This window comes from Nylanderia fulva, unplaced genomic scaffold (genome assembly GCF_048542155.1).
Source record: "Nylanderia fulva isolate GAGA-0341 unplaced genomic scaffold, ASM4854215v1 Scaffold471, whole genome shotgun sequence".
NCBI classification, from domain to species: Eukaryota; Metazoa; Arthropoda; class Insecta; order Hymenoptera; family Formicidae; genus Nylanderia; species Nylanderia fulva.
In genome coordinates, this window is record NW_028190556.1 from 1 (window position 1) to 22,830 (window position 22,830).

At 28.3% G+C, this 22,830-nt stretch overlaps 2 protein-coding genes across 5 annotated transcripts; one reads left to right on the forward strand and one right to left on the reverse strand.

The window, feature by feature from the left end:
• Nucleotides 1-3,453: 3,453 nt before the first annotated feature.
• Nucleotides 3,454-12,342, forward strand: Strip (striatin interacting protein). 2 transcript variants are annotated; one of them, XM_085486738.1, is made up of 13 exons: nt 4,916-4,966; nt 5,044-5,344; nt 5,678-5,809; nt 5,914-6,197; nt 6,281-6,459; nt 6,557-6,870; nt 7,002-7,224; nt 7,288-7,442; nt 7,517-7,761; nt 7,839-8,066; nt 8,147-8,318; nt 8,478-8,682; nt 9,142-12,342. In XM_085486738.1, the coding sequence occupies exons 2-13, from the start codon at nt 5,231-5,233 to the stop codon at nt 9,405-9,407; spliced, it is 2,517 nt and encodes an 838-aa protein (XP_085342864.1). In that variant the 5' UTR covers nt 4,916-4,966; nt 5,044-5,230; the 3' UTR covers nt 9,408-12,342. The 2 variants fall into 2 exon arrangements, with proteins under 2 accessions (XP_085342865.1, XP_085342864.1); XM_085486739.1 differs by lacking the exons at nt 4,916-4,966; nt 5,044-5,344 and adding an exon at nt 3,454-3,675.
• Zw (glucose-6-phosphate 1-dehydrogenase Zw) lies at nt 8,502-22,498 on the reverse strand. Of its 3 annotated transcripts, XR_014925658.1 has the most exons (8): nt 21,685-22,498; nt 15,202-15,326; nt 13,609-13,973; nt 12,827-13,425; nt 12,544-12,749; nt 12,241-12,401; nt 12,012-12,168; nt 8,502-9,852 (listed from the first exon to the last, which is right to left on the reverse strand). XR_014925658.1 is itself a non-coding variant. In XM_029314694.2 (7 exons), exons 1-7 carry the CDS (start codon nt 21,866-21,868, stop codon nt 12,078-12,080), a joined length of 1,731 nt encoding a protein of 576 aa, XP_029170527.2. In that variant the 5' UTR covers nt 21,869-22,497; the 3' UTR covers nt 10,940-12,077. The 3 variants fall into 3 exon arrangements, 2 of the variants coding, with proteins under 2 accessions (XP_029170527.2, XP_085342866.1); XM_029314694.2 differs by lacking the exon at nt 8,502-9,852 and having other exon boundaries at nt 10,940-12,168; nt 21,685-22,497; XM_085486740.1 differs by lacking the exons at nt 8,502-9,852; nt 21,685-22,498 and adding an exon at nt 17,954-18,230 and having other exon boundaries at nt 10,940-12,168.
• Between the last annotated feature and the right edge of the window lie 332 nt (nt 22,499-22,830).

The window sequence follows — 22,830 nt, forward strand, 5'->3', positions numbered from 1 at the left end:
GGAAAGCGAAAGAAAAAGAAATATAGTTCTATGTTATTAATCTCTGAATATTAATTTTATATTTTTATTTGTTTATTATATAAACAGTATATTGATTTTATTGTGTAAATCTTGGTTTATGTATATTAGGATTTCATAATACAGAATTCCAAAGAAGAGACTTGGCGATTAGTGTACGTTATAGAATTGAATAAATCTGACACTAAATTGTTAGAATGCTTGGCTTGCCCTAAAGATATTAATATCATTAAAAAGTATTTACCAATTAAACAAAACATTTTTACAGAAAAAAAATATTCAAACTCTTTCAACAGTTTTTTATATATTATTACGAAACATGCGAAGAATTAAATTATACTGGAGTACATATTAGATCATTTTCACGAAATAAAACCAAAGTAATGTGGCATATTTTTATAAATATTGTATACAAAAGTTTATTATATGTATTATATATACATACATCTGTTTTATCGTTTTTAGATATGTTACTATACCTGCGACATTAATTATTATTATTAACAACGTATATGTTGTAGATCAAACTGAGGTAAAAATTGTACATGATTATATACGTGTACAAAATGTGATAATAATGCAATGTATTAACAATTATTATACAATGTTTAAAATAATTTTCATAATTTTATAACAACGTTATTCATTTATCATGTTCAAATAATAATACATTTTAGCTAATAAAGCAATTCTTAGAAAGATGGAAGACGCACTTAACAGACATATATTTTATAAAATGTATAACGCAGAACATTTACTTAACAATTATCACATAAAAAAGGTAAATTTAATAAATATAATATATTATGGAAAGCGAAAGAAAAAGAAATATAGTTCTATGTTATTAATCTCTGAATATTAATTTTATATTTTATTATATTATATTTTATTTGTTTATTATATAAACAGTATATTGATTTTATTGTGTAAATCTTGGTTTATGTATATTAGGATTTCATAATACAGAATTCTGACAAAATTGAAACCAAGATAGTAATTTGCAACAATCAAATCGAAAGACAGAGACAGTATTTTGAAAATTTTTTCTTCTATTTGATGAATGCAAAAAAATTGCAGCTTTGCATGCGTGGATATGCTTCATATAAATAATTTTTTTATATTGTATGTACTATTTTATTACTGCTTAAATTATTGTTTATATAGATACATTACATTTTGATGCCTCTATATTTATAAAACTTTACGACTGCATATATCAAAAGTTTTTTCTTTTTTGTGAACTTGCTTGAAGTAGTTGGTGATATATTCCCAGATAGCCACAGTAATTATTATGACATCAAAATGCTGTCATAATAATTACTGTGGCTATTTGGGTTATTATCTATGTAATCACAGTAAAGTAGTCATATATAATAATAAATTTTATTGATAGATATAAAATAATAATATGTGTATGAATTTAAATAATATAAGTATATAAATATGTTTATTAAATGTGAAATGATAAATAAACTAAAATGTATTATCTATTTATTTTGAATTATATATTGAATTATATATTATGTTTTGAATTTTTTACGTTAATTAATAAAATGGTATGTTTACGCGCGCGCGCGCACGCACACGCACACACCTACACCCACACACACGCACACGCACACGCACACACCCACGCACACGCACACGCACGCACACACCCACACCCACGCACACATTTGAGCACTCGTGTCAAAGAACATTTCAATATCAAAATGCACACTAGTAATTTATCTATCATTAACAAGCATAAAATTGAATTTAACCATGATTTTGATTGGTCTCATTCAAATATTTTACATAAAGAAAAACATACTAAGAAAAGAGAGATTGCTGAAATGTTCTATATTAAGAAAAACAGTAAAAACACAATAAATTTACAAAAGGATACCGAAAATCTTAATAATATATATGACTAATAAAGGTCGCATAGTTGCTGAATAATTGTCGAATGTGTCTAAAGTGTATCAATTGACATAAGGAGTTTCTCCTATAATTGTAATTACATTTTGTAAGTTTCATATTTTTCCGAAAAAAAGCCAGCCGAAAACGACCGCATCAACAAAAAAAAAGAGAAGCGTTGCTAGCGTGTCCCATACAGCACCGTTAGATTGCAAAAACATTACAACAATCTTTCACCGCAATATTGCAATATTGCAAATTCACTGCAAAATGTTGCTACATCATTGCTGTTGAATTGCAGCAATGTTAAAATGTCCGCTTTTTGGAAGATAATAAAATTATTGATTATCGTTAACATCTTTTATTGTACAATATTGCAAAAAATTATTTTATTACAGTATTATACCCAGCAAATACCAAGTTACAGTTATATAATTGTTAGTTGTAATTTTCCACTCAACAATATAATTGTTATAATACACGTATTATATTTTTGAGTGGGAAATTACAACTAACAATTATATAGCTGTAACTTGGTGTTTGCTGAGTATATATATGTATATATATTACAATATATAAATTATAGAATTTGGATTACATGCAATATTTCCGAAAGATTAATGTCATGTTGCTACAAGTGTGCTGGAATTTTGTGCACCTATATCTCTGCAATGTCTTTATAATGTTGCATTGCAACTTGCAACATTGCAACGTTGCTGCAATATAATTGCAATAATCTATGCTGTATGGGGTTCGTAGGACTCGCTCTCGAGAAGTTTGGCGTATTACATGTTTAAACTATCAGTGATTTCCGTAACACAAACTTTTCCTCATTGTTACTTTTAAAACGAAATATATTTTTCCATTGGCAAGGGAACATTGACTGAGAAATTAGTTTGTGCACATGCTTGCTGTTTATATATGTATGTGTGTAAGACAAGCGTATGCATTTTCAATTTTATGAATAATTTAATGAATAATAAAGATTGTGTGTTTATTTTGGGAAAGATAAGAATTAAATTTAATTTTGTCTAGATTTAAATAATAGAAAAAAATTGTCAATTGATTGAAATAAAAATTTATTTCAGTGAATAGAAATTGGGAATAATTATCTTTTCAGTCTTTTAAAATAGAAATTTCAATTAATAAATACAAATTAAATTAATAAAAGACACTGTTATAAGATTATAAATATATTTTATTAAGAATTTTATATATTAAAAAGAATTTTTTTTCTTTCTAGCTCTCTCTCTTCTTTTCCCTCATACATATATTTTTTTGCAAGGACATCACAGATTATTTTTTATACTTATGATATTTTATCTATATTATTAAATATATATTTTATCTATAATAACCAATTTTACAAGTGTTCACTGTATGTATATAGAGTGATAAAATTGACTTCTTCCTTTTCTCATAAAGCATGCCAATTGATTCACCAAATCGCGACATTCGTGAAATTTAGAATTTCGAGATATCGAACTCTCGAACGCTCTTAATCGATGTATCGATATCGCGAGACATTCGTCTGTCTCGAAATCTCGACTCGCTTGTGTGAGTGAAGCGTAAAAATAAAAGAAATTTTGACAGATTTTTTTTCCATAAACATGTCTCTCTCAGATATATATATATATATATATATATATATTGTAACCACGTATAAATCGTGTTTAAACGACACTTGTACGGGGAATTCTGACTGATTTTCTTGCTGAATGTGTGTGATCTCTGTTAAATAATTTTAGGTTAAATATGGTAAGAATGTGCTCTGATCTTATATTGTGGTTGTTGGACGTCAATTTTTTTTTTTTTTTTATTTGAATGGGTTTAATTTTCTCACAATGTTATTTTCGCATTGATTGTATATGTGTATTTCGACTTACTTATGTCTACAATCTTTATAAGTATTTTTGGAAGCCAAAAATATGCAAAGGCTTTAGTGTTATCTTGCGCAACAAAATCAAGTATATCATGTAGTAGCAATGCAATGTTGCTTGTGTGTGCCCTAATTTTTTGAGAATTATATATTTACTTTTATTTAATACCTTTATTAAATTCCAAACTGTATATTCTTTTCTTTTCTCTTATGTAATTTTCTGTTACCCTTAGATGACGTTCATTAAATGTAAGGTGCATGTAAAATAAACATAGATTCCTGGAAGCAAAGAATTATGAATTAATATATGTATATATATTAAGAAAATTTCAAAATTATCAGAATATATAATTAGCATGACAAAAAAATATATCTGTTTTTATTGCACGTATTAAATATTTTTTTTATCCTTCAATGTGTAATATATTTTGAACATAGAAAATGTAAAATATGTGTATGTGTGTGATGCTGCCAAAAGAGAAGAGCTGTCATTTTTACATTTATCTTATACTTTTTTAAATACTTTCTGTGTTCTAAATGAAATAAACTGTTAAAAGTTTTGAGAAATAATTAACAAGAAGAAATAAATAAAAAAGTTGCTTTTAAACTGTTCTTAAATTATATCTTCCCAAATTATGTATCCATAAAATCTATATTCTTAAATACATAATCTATTTTTTATCTAAATTCTCTATATCTAATATATTATGAATATCTCAAAAATTGCAATATCAGAAAACTGTCTTATTGAATATTTGTATAATCTTACCTTTTCATTGTATTGCATTTTTTATTGTAGTTACAATGCATTACAATGCATTGCAATTAATAATTATACATAAAAGTATTCTTTTTTTGCAAGAAAAATAATTATGATTTTTTTATCAGTTAAATCATATTGCGTATATATTATATTTCAAATTTTTATTAAAAAAAAACAATATTTTAGATGTTATCCTGTGATGAGAAAATATATGTTGTATGTGATATTTCTGAAGAAATGCATGAAAAATGAGCTTTAGAATATACATGTATACTTTATGAATGAAAAAAAAATAATTTACCATTAACCATTTCTAATTTTGCTGTTTAAATAAAAAAAACTAAAATATTTTCTAGAGAAAATCTATCTAAATGTCTGATGAGAGAGAAATGTTTTTAGTTCAGATGGTACAGTATAAACACAGACAGAGATCCACCCAAGAATATACATGTCTCTTTCTAATTCTGGCTCCGATTTTCTATAGGATAGTATAGGAAAAGTTAAGTATACTATAGAGCTCAATGGCACGGAAGTATCCAGCAGCAGTCGCGAACGGAGATCTTCGGGGATCCTCGTTATTATAAATCGGGGTTAGACGGGATAGCGAACAATTTATAGTGCAATATTCGTCGTCCGGGCGATTAAAGTGACGTAAATGTCAAAGGACGAAAATGTCGTCTTTCCTTGAGCACGACGCAGCAATAGACGATGCGAATGGAAACGGCAAACGCGATCCTGTCCACGGGGGTCCAGTCTCCAATTTCTCATCACTTTTAAATAAGCTGGTGAACCAGATTGTCTTTTAACCTTCCTTTTGACAGCACTCACGACTATTATTTCATTTCTGATTAGTGCAAATAAGTCATGGTCCATGTTTGGAGATGTATTATGGATATAATTTATATATATATATATATATATATATATATATATATATATTGTTCCATATTAGATTGGAAATCTGGAAAATATATTTTCATAAAACTAGAATAAATGTATAATGTGATTCTCAGCAGAGATAAAAATTTTCTACAATTAGCCCATTAGCTTTTATCGTATTATTAAATTTTCTCAATTATATTTATGTCTAAATTCGTTTTATTATTCTTTTAATCCAGGAGAAGCAACAGGATCCCAACAGAACTACAGCAGATCTGGAATTTGTTTATGATGACACTGATATACATACTAATGAAATTGCCGAGTTATATAGCTATACAGAGCAGTATGAATTACAACTTAATCTTAAGGTATAGTTGAGTTATAATGATGAATTTGTTATGCTAGAAATAAAAAATAATTAGTATAGCAACACGTATAAAACCCAGATTAAATGAGCTTTTATAAATTGTAGGCTTTTGAAGATCAGATGGAATGGTACAAATTAAGACCATGGTGGCAAAATTTAACAAGACCACAACAAAAATCTGTAATCTATAAATTGCTGGATCAATTAGAAGTTTCCAATAAACAGCTCAGAATGAAGGCGGCACGCTGCATCCTTTATTTAGCTCAGGGTTGTTGGGCTGAGGTACAGTCTGACAAAGAACAACAAGACTGGACTAGGACAAATGTAATGTTACTCTATGAAGCTGGCATTTTTCCAGCATTTGTTGAACTGCTAAATATTGAGATCGAGTAAGATTATACTATATATATTTGTCATACTGGAATGCACAGATTCTTATTTGACTTTTTGTACATTAAAGAATTTTTTACAGGAATAGCACAACTGCTACCACAGCAATGAGAAAGCTAGCTGTTAGTCTTGCTGATTCAATAGATCTAAGAGTCATTCTGTCCGTTTTGTACATTATAACAGAAGTGATGAGAGAGGAATTAAAAAATATTGAACACAGCGAGTATAAAGAAAATGTTGAAGGTTTCAAAGAAGATCTTGGTATGTCATTGTGTTTATCTAGAATATCTTAACAACTATCATATTTCAAAAGAAAGTTTGTTCTTCTAAAATGTTAATGGATATGTTTTCTCTATAGTAAATCCATATGGAGAAGAATTACTGATTGTTAAACTTCTTGGTATGGTGACATGCTTCTGCAGTGGCTCGGCACCACATTTTCCTATGAAGAAAGTTCTCTTACTTTTGTGGAAGCTAATTCTGGTTTCTCTCGGTGGCATCGACTCACTTAGAGAGTTGAAGAAACTGTATCGTGAGGAAGCTGGTCTCGATACACAGCAGGAAGACACTATTGAAGTTGCTAGAACAATGAGGGCAAGTTCTCCACCTATGAGTGCAGCAGATTTATTAGAAACACAAAATCAGAAAAGGAACAATCGACCTTTTCGACGGGTAATTTTTCCATTTAAAATTAGTATTATACATAATATTATTATTAATTATTACTATACTATAATTATATATATCTTATACTATAATTGCTTTGAAACTTTTACATATATTAATTTGCAAATTTTTTACAGAATTTTCTGATGAAACAAAGTTCATTAGATGATCCAGGCTTAGGTATGGAGTATGAAGGAGGCGAACCTCCAAATAATACTACGACAAATGAAGGAGATGGTGAGGTGATTGTATTCCTGGGTCCTGGTGGACCTGGTGGCTGTTGGAATCAAACATATTATGAAGATCAAAATAATCAATCGCAAATGAGGCCAAGCATTCCACAACTTATGAAAGGAAAAGGTAATATATTAATTTAATTTTTTTAATTTGTATCTTATATTAATATCTACTATTATTCATTAGGTTTACCATGGACACCCAAAGTAAGGCAAAAAGATGTAGACAGCTTTCTTGAAGTTGCGAGACTAAAATTTGTTGGTTACAAATTACAAGGAGACAGAGAAAGTTTAGCAGGTTTGCCGCAACCGATTCATGAAGGTGTCACTACTCTGAAAAAGGTATTTGCTTAAAACATATAAATTATTATAGTATTACAATGCAATTTACTATACTAAATGTTACAATGTTTTAGCATATGTATACGTCTCTAGCAGAAATTCAAATACAAAGGGAAGAAGAAATAGCAAGAAATCCAATGAGCACTTCAGAACCACCATTACGTCAAACGCCAACAGAAATTCTTTATCAAGCTATATTACCGAATTTGCCACAATATATGATTGCATTATTGAAGATATTACTTGCTGCTGCACCGACTAGTAAAGCCAAAACGGACAGCATTAATATTTTGGCTGACGTACTACCTGAAGAAATGCCGTGAGTACAAATAATAATATGTAATATTAACATAAAATCTTTTTAGAAAAAAAAACTTTTTTATTATATTATTTCAGAATGACAGTACTACAATCAATGAAATTAGGAATCGATGTTAGCCGACATAAAGAGATCATTGTTAAAGCTGTTTCTGCAATTTTATTATTGCTGCTTAAACATTTCAAGCTGAATCACATATACCAATTCGAATTTATGTCACAGCATTTAGTATTTGCCAATTGCATACCACTTGTATTAAAATTTTTAAATCAGAACATTATAACTTACATAGAATCAAAGAATGTGTAAGTAAGAATGTGATTGCGAGTTAAATTTCTAATCATATGCATTATAATCCAATTATTAATAATTTTTTTTGCAATAGTATTCCTATTTTGGACTTCCCCATGTGTGTTATTGGCGATCAGCCAGAGTTAACTACTGATAGTCTCGAAATTGGTCACAGTCAATCTTTTTCATGGAGAAATGTTTTCTCTTGTATCAATTTACTAAGAATTTTAAACAAATTAACTAAATGGAAACATAGTAGGATAATGGTAAGTCAACAATAATTATATATATATATATATATATATATATATATATATATACATACATACATACATACATATATATATATGACATTGCACATAATGTATATATATATATTAAAATGTATATATTCAATTATATATTCAAATTATTCATATTTGCAGATGCTGGTTGTTTTTAAATCAGCACCTATTTTAAAACGTACATTGAAAGTTAGACATGCAATGATGCAATTATACGTTTTAAAATTATTGAAAATGCAAACGAAATATCTCGGTCGACAATGGAGAAAAACAAATATGAAAACAATCAGTGTTATATATGCAAAGGTTCGACATCGCTTAAACGACGATTGGGCATATGGCAATGGTATAATAAATTTAGATTTTGCATTATTTATAATTATAATTGAAAAAGTAAATACAAATATATGTGTGTCCTTTTTAAAATTTATCAAAACTTTAATATCAAATTTATTACACATAAATGTTATTTTGCTAACAAAGGATCCCGCACAAAACCACGGAAAAAAGCCGTTCGGTCAAATTTTCTGAAACTTCGAAAAATGTTTATTGATGTGATGCTGAAAAGTCCTCTTGAACATAAAACTCGAGCCATTCGAACATTCATCGAGCCATTCAGCCGATAGAAGTATCGAAATGTTGTCTAGCGTTACTTTTCTAGTGATATAATTTCTACAAAAATATATTTTAGAAGTTTCAAAAAATTTGACCGAACGGCTTGTCGTTTCGTGGTTTTGTGCGGGGTCTTTTATGACACAAAGAATGTGACTATATAATTTCATATATATATATATATATTAATTAGATTTAGAAGCACGGCCATGGGATTTTCAAGTTGAAGAGTGCGAGTTACGTACATGTGTTGATCAATTCAATAATCGAAGATACTCGAATGTCTTGAGAGATGAAGAGATGGAACCAATTGACGCATCTGTAACGTCAGTACTTGGTACAAATGTAGAATTGACTGAGGAATTTAAACAACATTATGAATTATGGTTGCAACAGGAGGTATTTCAGAGAAGTATCAATTGGGATGAATTGTTGGATCCTGTAGCATGTGAAATTTAAGTTTGATATAAGTAAAATTCATATAAATCGTATTTTAATTAAATCATAGACCTGGATAAAATTGCGACATTTTTACGAATTACTATACTGTTGTGAAGTGTGTTCAACCAAAAAAAAACATTGCCATATTGATCAACACTGCAGAAATTTTAAATTCATATTTGGTATTGCGGTGAATGGTTCTAATCAAGAAAATATTTAACGAAGCTACTTTTGACGAAATATGTAAAAACATTTAATTTTTTTTTATATTTAATTTGTGCAATGCATCATAGTGTTGGTAGTCATTTTTTATCATTAGATATCGCTAATTTTAAATTATAATTTTCTCTTTTATATGTAAAAACAACAATATATACATAGTTATTAAAATTTAGAATACATTTTAATAAAATACACTGATTTTCGGCTGTTAACTGTGTCACACATCTGGATCTCCATAAATCTAAATAGAAAAATAAAACAGTACCTACATATAAAAAAGAATGATTTACAAAAACATTTTATAAGAACATGAATTATAACATGTATTATAGATTTTTTGTAATATGTATTGACCCTTAATTAACAAATTAATAATTCTTTTATGCACAACAAAAATACATTCTACAAACTTTCTGCTTAATTAAAATTATATCGAAATTTGTTTGTAGAATCTTAATGAATTTAATTGCTTAAATCAGTGATTAAATTAATTTCTTTTTCTATATTGAATTTTTATTTTGCCGATTTTTTTTGTCTACTATTGTTATTCTAGTCAGTTCAGCCGTTTTGAAATCAAACTTTATTTTCACTTTTGCAGTAAAAGATTATATAATTTGTTTTTTTTCTATATCATTAATGTTGACTGTTTTAAGTTGTAAATTAATAACAAGATATAAGGATCCCTTATGTACATTCCAAATAGCGATATTACATGATCGTATTTTTATTTATCAATAAATGTGTGCAAACTATTATTAAATTTGTTTTTTTACTTGTGTTGACCATTAAATTAAGAAAATATGTATTGATTTATATCTTTTTTAATCATCTACTACTATATATCAATTTTACAAGTATATAATACTTTAAATTTTTAAATTTTTTCCTAGATTTTGTTTTTATATATATCCTTAACTTTTTTTATATCACAATGAATACTTCAAGAAAATTTTAATATGTGTGCAAGGATCTCTTACTTCCTTTTTCAACTTTTTTACCATTTAATATTTAAACAAAAAAATATATATTTATTAAATATGTATAAATTATATAATTTTTAGTTCATTGATAATCATATCAATTTTTGTATTCATATATTGATATATTTATATAAAATATATATCATTGATTTTTCATATAAGAGAGAGCTGAATAGCAAGATTAAATAATGAGTTGCAAAAGTGTGTTATAAGAGATGTAAGATGTTTGGATATACTGCTTATCTTTATGACACACTTTGAGTAAAGCTTTTTCATGAAAATATATATACATATAGCAGTTCAACTTTCTCTTATTTATTTATAGTTATAAATAATCTCACACAAATCTCTAATGCTGTATAATTTGTATTATCAAAAATATTTGTACACAAGTATGTCGCGATTAGCATCATACGTATTTCACAACTATCAAGATTTAATAAAATTGATCTAAATAGATTAGTCGATATTTATTTCCTCACAATTAATTTTAGAAAGATAATATGCTTACCTTAAATGGAAATAACATCCCTGAACTGAGATTATTACATATGATAACTTTGTAAAATAAAAACGAAATATATAGAAATGCATGTAAAATTGTAAAATAATACATGTATAACAATCTCAAAATTTTTGGAATGCGACAGTTAAAAATTATTCGTCTCTAAACAAATCTTCATAGATTTTTTAGGATTTGTACTTGCATGATATACAAGGTGGACCATTTTAAATAATACACGCAGATATCATAAAGTAAGCAAAATGTTTTATACAAAAGTTGTAGAATTCAGAAGGGGATACTTGATGAGGATTCTGACCTTGACCTTGGAGTCAAATTTAGGGGTCATTTTAAGGTCAATCTGATTTTCTTAAATGAAACCATCAATTTTTCATATATTCTTATAGCTGATGTCGAAATCTTTCCAAAACACTATAATAAAATACTTTTTCATTAATTACTTTTTGAGTTATAAAGATGACTTTTTGAGTTATAAAGATAACCATACCTTAAAGCGGGGAGCACACACTTTTGTATAGGCGCATAAAAAATGTTTTATTATAGTGTTTTGGAAAGGTCTCGACATCAGCAACTACGAAAATATGATATGAAAAATTGGTGGTTCCATTTAAAAAAATCAAGTTGATCTTAAAATAACTCCTAAATAACCACAAAATTAAAGCAGTCTACTTCATGCATGTGTGTTTCTTTAACTTTAAGGGTTTATAACTTTCACTTTCCCTAACGTAAAAAGGTTTTCATAGGGTGTTTCGGAAAGCTCTCGACCTCAACTATACAAATATGCGATCAAAAACGTGCGACACTTGGGCCCAAAAATCGGCCTTATTGGCCCTCATCAAGTGTCCCCCTCTGAATCCTACAACTTTTGTATAAAACATATTTTTCTATTTTGCTTACTTTATGAGATATCTGCTTGTATTGATTAAAATAGTCCACCCTGTGTAATGATCCTGTATCACAATGTCACGGCTTCACCCATTTGTACGAACCAGAGTAAGCGAAATTATTATTTTTCGCCATGTCGTCCGCTTCTTTAGGCCCCCGGGATCCGTATCTGAAATTTTAAATAGACAATCATACATGCTTCAATACATACGTAAGACATATAATATTTCGCGCTACGTACTTATACGGAATAGGTAGAATTTTCTCTTTGTCGATTCGATGGAGTAAGGGGGTGAATATTCGCCATGCTTCCTGTAATTCGTCACTTCGCACGAAATGCATTTGCGAACCGCAAAAAACATCTAAGATCAATCTTTCATAAGCATCCGGTAATTTTAAATCCTAAAAAAGCAAAATATGATAATTATAACATATGTATATTATGAGCGCGTAGTATATTATATATTTATTATTACGAGATGTTCTAGTCTTTGCCAATTTTAATATAAATGTTAAATTCCTCAATAAAGTGTATGTCATTTACCTTGTATCTACTACCATAAGTTAGATCCAATTCCGTTTCTTCCATATCAAACGTAATACCAGGTGACTTCGTCATCATTTTTATATACAAAGCTTCACCCGGTTGCACTCTTATCACCATTTCATTCCTTTTCGCCTTCCCATCAAAGATATCACCTGATACATTGTGATATTGTATTCGAACTTCTGCTTTCCGTTCATTTAGAGCTGTAATATTAGAAGAAATTATTAGAAGAAAAAGAAGCAAATACTTTCCAAAAAATAGATCTCTCCAATCTTCTTACCTTTTCCACATTTGAGAATGAACGGAACGCCATCCCATCTTTCGTTATTTATTTTCAGCACCGCCAAAGCAAATGTCGGCGTATTAGAGCCTGCTGGTACCGTAGGATCATCCAAGTAACCGAAACGTGCCTCCGGATCTTCAGTATCTTGATTTCCGACATATTGACCGAGAACGACATCTTCAAGCTGTAGTTCCTTCATACATCTCAGAACCTTTACCTTCTCGTTTCTAATATCGTCCGGATGGCAAGATGTGGGTTTCTCCATGGCTACTAGAGACAAAATCTGCAGCAGATGATTCTGCATCACATCCCTGATGATACCGAACTCATCGAAATAGCCACCTCTGCCGTGAGTACCGAATGGTTCCTTGAAGGTGATCTGCACCGAAGCTATATTATCTCGGTTCCATGACGGATTGAACACCCTATTCCCGAATCTCAGAGTCATTAAATTCTGCACCATTTCCTTACCGAGGTAATGATCAATACGATACATTTGGTCTTCGCTGAATAGAGATGCCAAGTGATCGGAGAGTATCTGCGACGAGATAGCGTCGTGGCCGAACGGTTTCTCAATTATTATTCTCGTCCATCCTCTAAAATTTTAATATAGTCTGAATTTGTTGTAATAAAACTTGGAAAAATATATTTTTTAATTATTAATATAATAAATCAACTATTTCATAGATTCTTATAAGATATTTCTTTTTTTTAATTTTTAATTCACGTTGTTTTATTTTTCGCATAAAAATTTCACAAATCCAAAATTGTGTGCTTACTTTTTTGCCATACAGACATGTCGAAGGTGTCGTGTAACGCTCTCAAACACGCTCGGTGGTAGTGCCAAATAAAACAGCCTGTGTGCAATTTCTCCTTGTTCATATTTTCGCAATTCATCATTTAGTAGTTCGAAGCTTTCTGCATTATCATATGAGCCAGCAACGTAATGATTTAGCTTCCAAAATTCTTCATATTTTTTCGCCTCGTCTGGTTTTACTTGCATATATTGATGACACTTTTCACGCAATTGTTGCACCGTCAATTTGCTTCTAGCATAGCCAAAAAAGGTAGTGGGTTTCGGCAGAAGATTGTCTCGAAAAAGCCACCAGAGAGTTGGATAGATCTTCTTTTTGGCAAGATCACCCTATTTGTCACCAAAATAAGCATATAATATTAAAATCAAAATTCGGACATATAATGAAAAAAATATAAGATACAAGAAATTAAATATCTGCTTATTATAATGTATATGGAGCATTATTTATGAAGTAATCCACCTAAATTCTCAAACTTTTTCAATAACGCTAAAATTTATAGAAAGTGTAGTCCTATCAAAAGTAAAATTATTTCTCAAGTCGTTTGGCCCACGCCCTATGGATTTTTTGTTAACAAGGACTTGAATTTTGACCATGAATTTTGGGCCGTTGCGTCCAACTTTAAACGTTGATATAATATATAAGAAGTCACCACGCCTGGCCACAAGCAATAGAACTCTCTCTCTCTCTCTCTCTCTCTCTCTCTCTCTCTCTCTCTCTCTCTCTCTCTCTCTCTCTCTCTCTCTCTCTCTCTCTCTCTCTCTCTCTCTCTCTCTCTCTGGCTAGATATCTTCCTGTATTTGTAACAGCGCCCGAACTGTATCGTAAATGACGCGCTTGGTTCTAATATGGACTAGATCTTAAAAACTAAAAGCCTACCTATCTTGGTCCTGGAAGCGTTTTAAAGGAGAAAATTTGTACTTTTTTTAAAGATTTTTTTGAAGAAAATCGAAGATGTCTAAATTTGAGAAAAAATTGATTTTTACTTTGTTTTTTGAAATTCTTCTCTAAATTGCTATTGAAAGAAAAAACTAATTTTACAGGATTAAAGTACGTAAAAAGACCTTTCGAAACCACACTTTATTTTTTAAAATCGGAGTAGTCTTCTGAAATTTATCAACGTTTGAAGTTGAACGCAACGGCTCAAATAAAAATTCAAATCCCTGTTAACAAAAAAAACCCGTAGAACATGGGTTAAACAAGAAGTAATTTTACTTTTGTTAGAACTACACTTTCTGCAAATTTTAGCGTTATTGGAAAACTTTGAAAATTTGGGTGAATCACTTCATAAATTTATTTTACCTATTTTAATATCATTTGTTTTAGAAACAAATATAATTGTTGAACAATATAATCAAAACATTTACAATTAAATTATCAAAGTATGTAAAACTGTGTATTAAAATACAAATACTGCGATAAACAATTATAAATGGAAATAAAATATAAATTATTTGCTCTTATAATTGTAATTAATTATAATAATTATATACCTTATTATTTATTTTTACTTATTACTTAATTGCATGTAATTTTTTTTCAAAACTAAATACTCACAGATGCTCCAAGAATAATAAACAGATGCGGAATAAGCCTGTCGAAATGAGTGCCTTCCAAATGATCCATTTCTTCCGATTTTAGAGATTGCCTGATATACTGCAAACTCTCCTCCGTTGACGTCCCTACATTACATATTCATTTGTGCATTATATATTTATCGAGATATATGTATATTATAAAAGTCGCCAGTGATAAAATTATAAAAGAGATAAATTAAAGGTCGACCAAACTGGCTATAAACAAATTTATATTATAATTTAAATCCTATTTATGATAAAATAATAAAGATTGCTTGAGTTTATTTTTCTTGTAATAATGACGTTTCATATTGTTTTTCATAAAGTGATTTAATCTTCACAAAGTCAATCGTTTACAATATTCTCATATTTGTCATGTGGAAAACATTATCTCATATTTAACGTTAATTTCAAAAGTTTTTAATACAATTGATTAAGTGTAATAATTGAACGAAAATAAATAAGGACAAAAGGCCTGGTTTGACTACCTGAATCTTAATAAGGTAGTAATACGTTTGTCACTGTATTATATTTGTTTAATATTATTAATATGACATGCCACTGTAGTCTCGTTTATCACTCTTGTAATTTCAATCTTTATCTGGAAAGGACCGCAAACAATGGTCGAAACGTTGTGAATTTAATAAATTTGCTTATAGCCAGTTTGGTCGACCTTTAATTTACCTATTTTATAATTACATATTTATATTGTAATTTTGATGTATTACTTTTATTATCATTCCTTTTTTTAAATTATTTTGATTAAAAAAATAGTAGAATTAATTAATTTTTTATTGCATGTTTTTTGGATGCAAATATGAATATATAAATAACAATGTAAATTTTTTTAAAGTTATTTTGCAACTAAACGCACAATTGCAAAAAGTATGAGTTACGCAACAAGTTAATTACAATGAGTTGTTAAATCGAAAAAAGTTTGCATTTTAAATGCAAACTTTATTTTCGTTCCTGGTTCTCCTTTTTAAAAGCAAATTGTATGTAAAAATGCCGTAATATGCTGTGCATGTGTATGTATACATAAAATCATAATTAATTATGTGCCTTATTATACTATTTATAGAGAGAAGGAGGGAGAGATAAATAGAATTTTATTCTTACAGAGATAAATAGAACTTTATATCACATATCATATATTATACCCACTATTTCGAAACATAGTTTATTTTATGAAATTCTAAATTGAATATTGTACATAGATAGACTCTCTATAAATTGTTAACACATGCGATAAAAAATATGACACTTGTGCAATTTGATATAATTAATATAGTTGAGAGAGAGAGAGATATTTAAAATATTTGTAAATTTAATCATTCCACATTGTTACTACATTATTATGAAATTTAGATATTCATGAAGCTCGACCAAATGCGACATAATCACTCTGTATTTGCAGTTTCCTGATCGTACAACAATCAGAATGATTACGTCAAACACTAAATGTCAATAAATGTAAATTAATACAGTACAATTAATAAATATCATATATTAAATATCAATGTCATTCGATTATATTTCACACGTAATATTTATCACATATGAAATAAATAATTATTATTATTATTATATGTATATGAGACTCATTCGCAGAGAGAATTCGCGAAAATTAAATTATGAAGAAACATTTATTATATATGTAAAATACCAAACTTCTTATATTCCATGCACAAAAAAAATTATATATCCCTCTCTTTCACTGAACACAATATATAAAATTTCTTATACATAGACAATATAAAATTTTAATTTTTTACACATATACACGTATATTCTTATGTTAAAATTAGTATTTATATTCTACAAATAGCTTTATATTATATTTTTATATTTTATATTTTTATATTATGTCTCAAATTTATATTTTTTGTAGTCATGTGATCTTTTATATCCGAGTAAAAGTAAAAATAAATTTAAAATATAAAAGAAGTTATATTTTCTCGATACGTACATATATATTTTTGTTGCTTCTAGAACAAAAACAAACAGAAAAAAGCTCAATTTTGCAGAGTAATTTAACAAAGGGAGTGCACGGCCTTCCCCTTACCGATTTTAACAAAAATTTTTTTATGTATAGTACTTAATTAGAAACAAATTCTGTTAAAGCGAGAGAATGCGCTTCTCAAGCGTTCGTCTAAAAAAATTATTATTGTAAATTATTATTGTAAATAATTAATAATTATTATTAAAAATTATTATTGTAAATTTATTTATATGTTCAGTTAATAGTAATATATTTCTCGTATAATATTAAATATTTCTTTATATTATATTTTTGACAGAAAGCATTCGAATTTTCTTTAAATATATGGAACAACATGTTAAAAATTAAATGCCAATAATTAAAAAAACTTTATATTTATTTATTAATGTTAAAAAATATTCCTAGAAACAAAAAAAAATAGTAACGGCTTAAGACATGCTGGCAAATCTTTAACATTTTTTTTTAGACGAACGCTTGAGAAGCGCATTCTCTTGCTTTAACAGAATTTGTTTCTAATTAAATACTACACATAAAAAACTTTTCGTTAAAATCGGTGAGAGGAAGGCCGTGCACTCCCCTTGTAAGCAATTATTCTATTATATATAATACTGAATATACGTAATTTTTATCCACACGTTATTCGAATAGTATATTTTGAACTCTACATTTTTTAACTGCACACAAAAATATGACACAAACATATAATTACAATATTAATTTTACAACTTACTTAAAAAACTCATGATTTATGAGCGAGTTGCACGGAAAACAAACTGAAAAATACGTGTTTGATTAACAGATCTTGCCGATCTCTCCCGTTAATCCTGTCGTTTCACTAGCAGAACTTCGACTAAACACATTGGATAAGCCTGGTACGTATGCCACATGCCAGCAGGAAAACGTAAACGCTTACGAGGCAAGTGATTGGATGATTCCTGTCGATGATTAGTCGATCGCATAATCGTTATCCAGAAAATATTTTTTTTCTATTTCCCAATGAGTATGTCAAGGACATATTTGTATCAATGAAATGCAAATAGCAAATTATCTATCTTATACGAAGAAAAGAATTTCGTCGTTCGAAATTAAATGCTTAGCTTAATTAGCAAGGAAGGATAAGCATAATTAATATAATAACGTAATAAAAACATAAACATAATGATCCCTTTTTCTTAATTATTTTGTATATCCGATACAGATGCAATAAATAAATGAGTTTTTGTATTAAAACATGATATAGCTGTGGAACAATTCGTTTAATGCGAATGATACTTCTTTTTTCTTTTATCAATAAATCTGATTATGCGATCGACTATTTTCATCTTTGTTTTTTTTGTGCACAATTAAAAGTAATGAATAGTTAATTATTTGCACAAGTGTAACAATATATTATGAATGTAATGAATATACATGATAAACGAGTTTTATTCTTACTCGTGTTACAATATATATACATATACGCGCGCGCGCGTAATATGTGCGCTATTTAAATTTAAATATAAACAAATCTCTGTGTATTTTGTGCAAACACTATTTCTTCATAAATAGAAAAGTGCCAGTGATTGCATGAAATTACATTAATAATGTAAATCAACGGAACATCTAGACTAATTTAAGCGTTGCAGAAAATGACAGGAAGACAATCACGCGATATTGTGCAACGATAAATTGCATGGAAATGTAATAGAAATAAAGTAGGAAATAAAATCTTATTCACCATGCAGATGTAGATGAATGTAAAATAATATAAGAATTCTCTTAAATGCATTGTCTTGCTTTATAAAATAACTAGAAAAAAATGGAAATACTCGAATTGTCAGCATTAATGCTATTAGTAGAATTAATTATTATAACATCTCGATGAGAAGTTATGATATCTTGTAATGAAATATAAAGTTAAAATATATTTCAGAATTATACATAAAAATATTCTGTATTGTGTCAAGCGCATTATGGCATATAATATTTTATTGTGGCATATAATTCTTTTGTTTTTGCTTTTATAAATGCATAAACTATAAACGCAAAATATAAAACGAGATATATAAACTATGCATACGTAGATATGCATTTGTAACACACACATTGTGATAAGGATGATTGGCAAATTGATATACCAACTGCCAACTGCGATGGGACTGACTGCCAACGAGTGCGGTTCTTGAATTGTATATACATGTCACAATATAATAAGTTTTCTTGTATTTTTATTTTCAAAATTCAATGGTCCAATTTTGACCGTCATTTAATTTTATTATCATGTGAGCTTAATTTATTTGATTTTTCGCAATTAGAGCTTTAATAAAACTTCTAACATGACTTACATAAGTGCTTAACTTGCAGTACTTAATACTTAATTATTTAATTATAGAGAAGCCAATTTTTAGAAAAAAAAATTTAATTTTTTCTTTTTTTATTTTTAAGCTAAAACACAAAATTGTCTATCAAAACAGGCAAAAAATTCATCAGAAAAATGCATTAATTATTGATTAGAGCTAATTTCGCGGCAGTAAATTTGAAACTAATTTTTTGCTGCTACAGCGAATCATTTTTCAGCATTGATGAAATGTAATTAATTCGTCACTCATATAAAATTCATACATATTACATTTTTATCATTTTTAAACAAAATTGTATTTAATTACTTTATATATAATATATATATATATACTCTTTTATTTTATAATTTTGTATTTTTATATAATTATTTGAAAAAAATGATTTTAAAATAATCATAGCATTAAAAACTAAATTGCAATAATGCGTTTTATTCCCATTTTTTTACATAGCGTGTAGTAAAGAAAACAATTTCGTAATACTGATAAAATACAAGATAATTTAAAAATTTTAATTCTTTTAGCATTCACAAAACATTCATACATTTAAAATGTAACAATTATATATTGACAATTATAAATAACGTACATATTGCATTCTCTCTATAAAAATGTTATATATATTTAATACATTCTCCTTACATAATACAGTCGCCATAAATGCTGGAAATATAATTACACTTGTGCAATATTTGTTTCACATATATATGCCTCCGGCATTAAAAATTAATGACACAAACCTACTTTTTAAACTGATCTAGAATGAATTGCAATCGTGATTGCGAAATACCTAATAAATAAAGTTGTAATAAATAAACAAAAGTGATAAAAGATAAAAATTCATCTTTCTTTTACTTTCGAGATATCCATTTCTGTTTAATAACAAATCTGTTTAATAAAAATTTTTTATCATTTCTTTTTTATTGTACTTAATTTTTCATTTGTAATATATAACTTTCAAAATCTTAATGCTTGCTTTTAGGTAAATCTATATAATTTTTCTAATTCGAGAATACTGTTATAAAATTCTTCAAAAATATTTAAAGTTTTTGCTATATTTGTTTTCACAGCAATAACAAAAATATGTAATAATAATTAATCTCTTAATATTTTACACATTAAAATTTCCGTGATAAATAATTATATATTTTAATAATTGACAAATATTTTATTAAAAATTAATTTATATAAATAAATATATTATAATTTTTAAATATTCATCATTAAATATTCATTATTAATTACTTATTACTTATTAGTATTATATTTAACAATCGCATTCTCGAGTCTCACGATAATCTTTATAGAAATGAAAAGGCTAAAATTAGATCTTCAATAGATATCAATTGCTGAATTGCGTTTTATTACATTTAATCAAAATATATATAATCTCGTGAAACAAGTATCTTGTGATTCTGCCATTATCGTGTGCAAGTAGAATTTTTCGCGACATTACGCGAGAAATCACGCAAAGAAAAAAAATGATAAAAACACATCGTACGATATTATCGTTAAGTTTACATTCGCATAATGTATTCGATGTCATCGTATTTTAATCTCGAGAACGCGGGTCCTTTTCTGATTTAATTTTATCTATGACGCAGCGAGTTTTTTTTCGTCCTTGAAATTATGAGCGCATTAACTCCGCGAAAGATCGTAAGATTATTCAGCACAAAATCATATTATTTATAGTGAATTTGCAAATAAGCTTCCAATGAAATTTGTACATGCAATCTTTACGAGACAAAATTATAAATCAAATAAATATATATTTGAGTAGTTATTATATTTTCATTTTATTTTAGTTTTGTATTTTTAATATTTTTTTAAAATTATTTTTTGTAGTATATATTGTTCACTTGATAAGGACCACAATCGCATGGTCGAAACGTCGTGAAGATAAATTGATTTTTGCTAGTTTGGTCGATTATTTGATTTACCAAATAAATATATATTATAATTAAAATGTCGCATATAAATGCAAAAGTATGAATAATTTCTGCGTATGTACATGTATTTATTGTTACAAAAATGTAATAAAATCTCATTTTCTGTATAATATATTTTTCTGCCACATCTCAGAAAGATGCCAATCCCAATGTATATAACTTTTGAAATAACTCACTTCTTTTGCGTTCCTCTGCCATCTTTGATCCAAGTAAAAAGTCGTTCCAAAGATGCAATTTCGCACTTCCTCTTTCAATTAGAGCTGCGTACTTATATATATCTCTGGCAGCGAGAAACCTCTCTGACTTTGGTTTTCTAACAACTGACAACGTGTGACCTTGCCGCCAAAATAACACTGTCATGCGCAGCTTTGAGGTTATGCTGCCTTTTAGCAGCTACACGGTGCGATTTAATCACAATCAAACGCACGAGGAACTTTCGTGATCTCGAAAATGCATCCTTCTCTTTTCTTACACGATATCTCCCGCCTCCAAGAACTCACCTATATATATACATATTTCCACTAGCATATGATTCATTCTCCGATTCATTTATCACAGCGATAAAGACACTTGTTTGATTCGAACTGCTCCATATATTTTGGTACGATGTATATTTTTCTTCATATGACTTTATTGCTATAAAAAAATCTGCTTTCTTCTTTGCTCTTTGTAAATTTGAAATAAATTTGCTCCATTAAAAAAGAAGAAATAATATAAAAGTTAATAATAATAAAAAAATTAATTTAAATTTATCTCTCATCTGTATGAATAAAATCGAATTTCACTGTAATACAATTTTATGCATGTTTGCACTGTAATACAATTTTACATAATGTAATTTATTTTAAAACCACAATCTACACTTCATTCCTCTCGACCAATAGAGCCAAACGCGATGTTATTGCGACAATTAGTAGTAGTAGTAGTAGATAGGTAGTGAGTGGTTCCATGACTTGGCCCCCGACGGCACCTAGATCTAGCGAGATCCATTGTGTCTCCTCACTCTTGTCTTTAAACTGGGTGATGTGTACTCAGCCCAGAGTTCTCCACTAGGCTTATGAGTTCCACCACCCTTGTTTTTGCGACAATTAAGAAAGAAAGAAAATTTGGAAATTAAGGAATTTGAATCCTATGGTTGGGATCTCAGAAATTCCCCTTGTTCCTTCTCTTAACATCCCCTGTAAAGAAATAGGCGAGAAAAATATTGATCCGAAAGTCGGCTGAATCGGGAATCGAACCCGAGACTTTCCGCTTGCCGGGCGACTGCTCTTCCAACTAATGTAATTTATTTTCTTACGTTTTATATTGCAACAAAGAAAAAA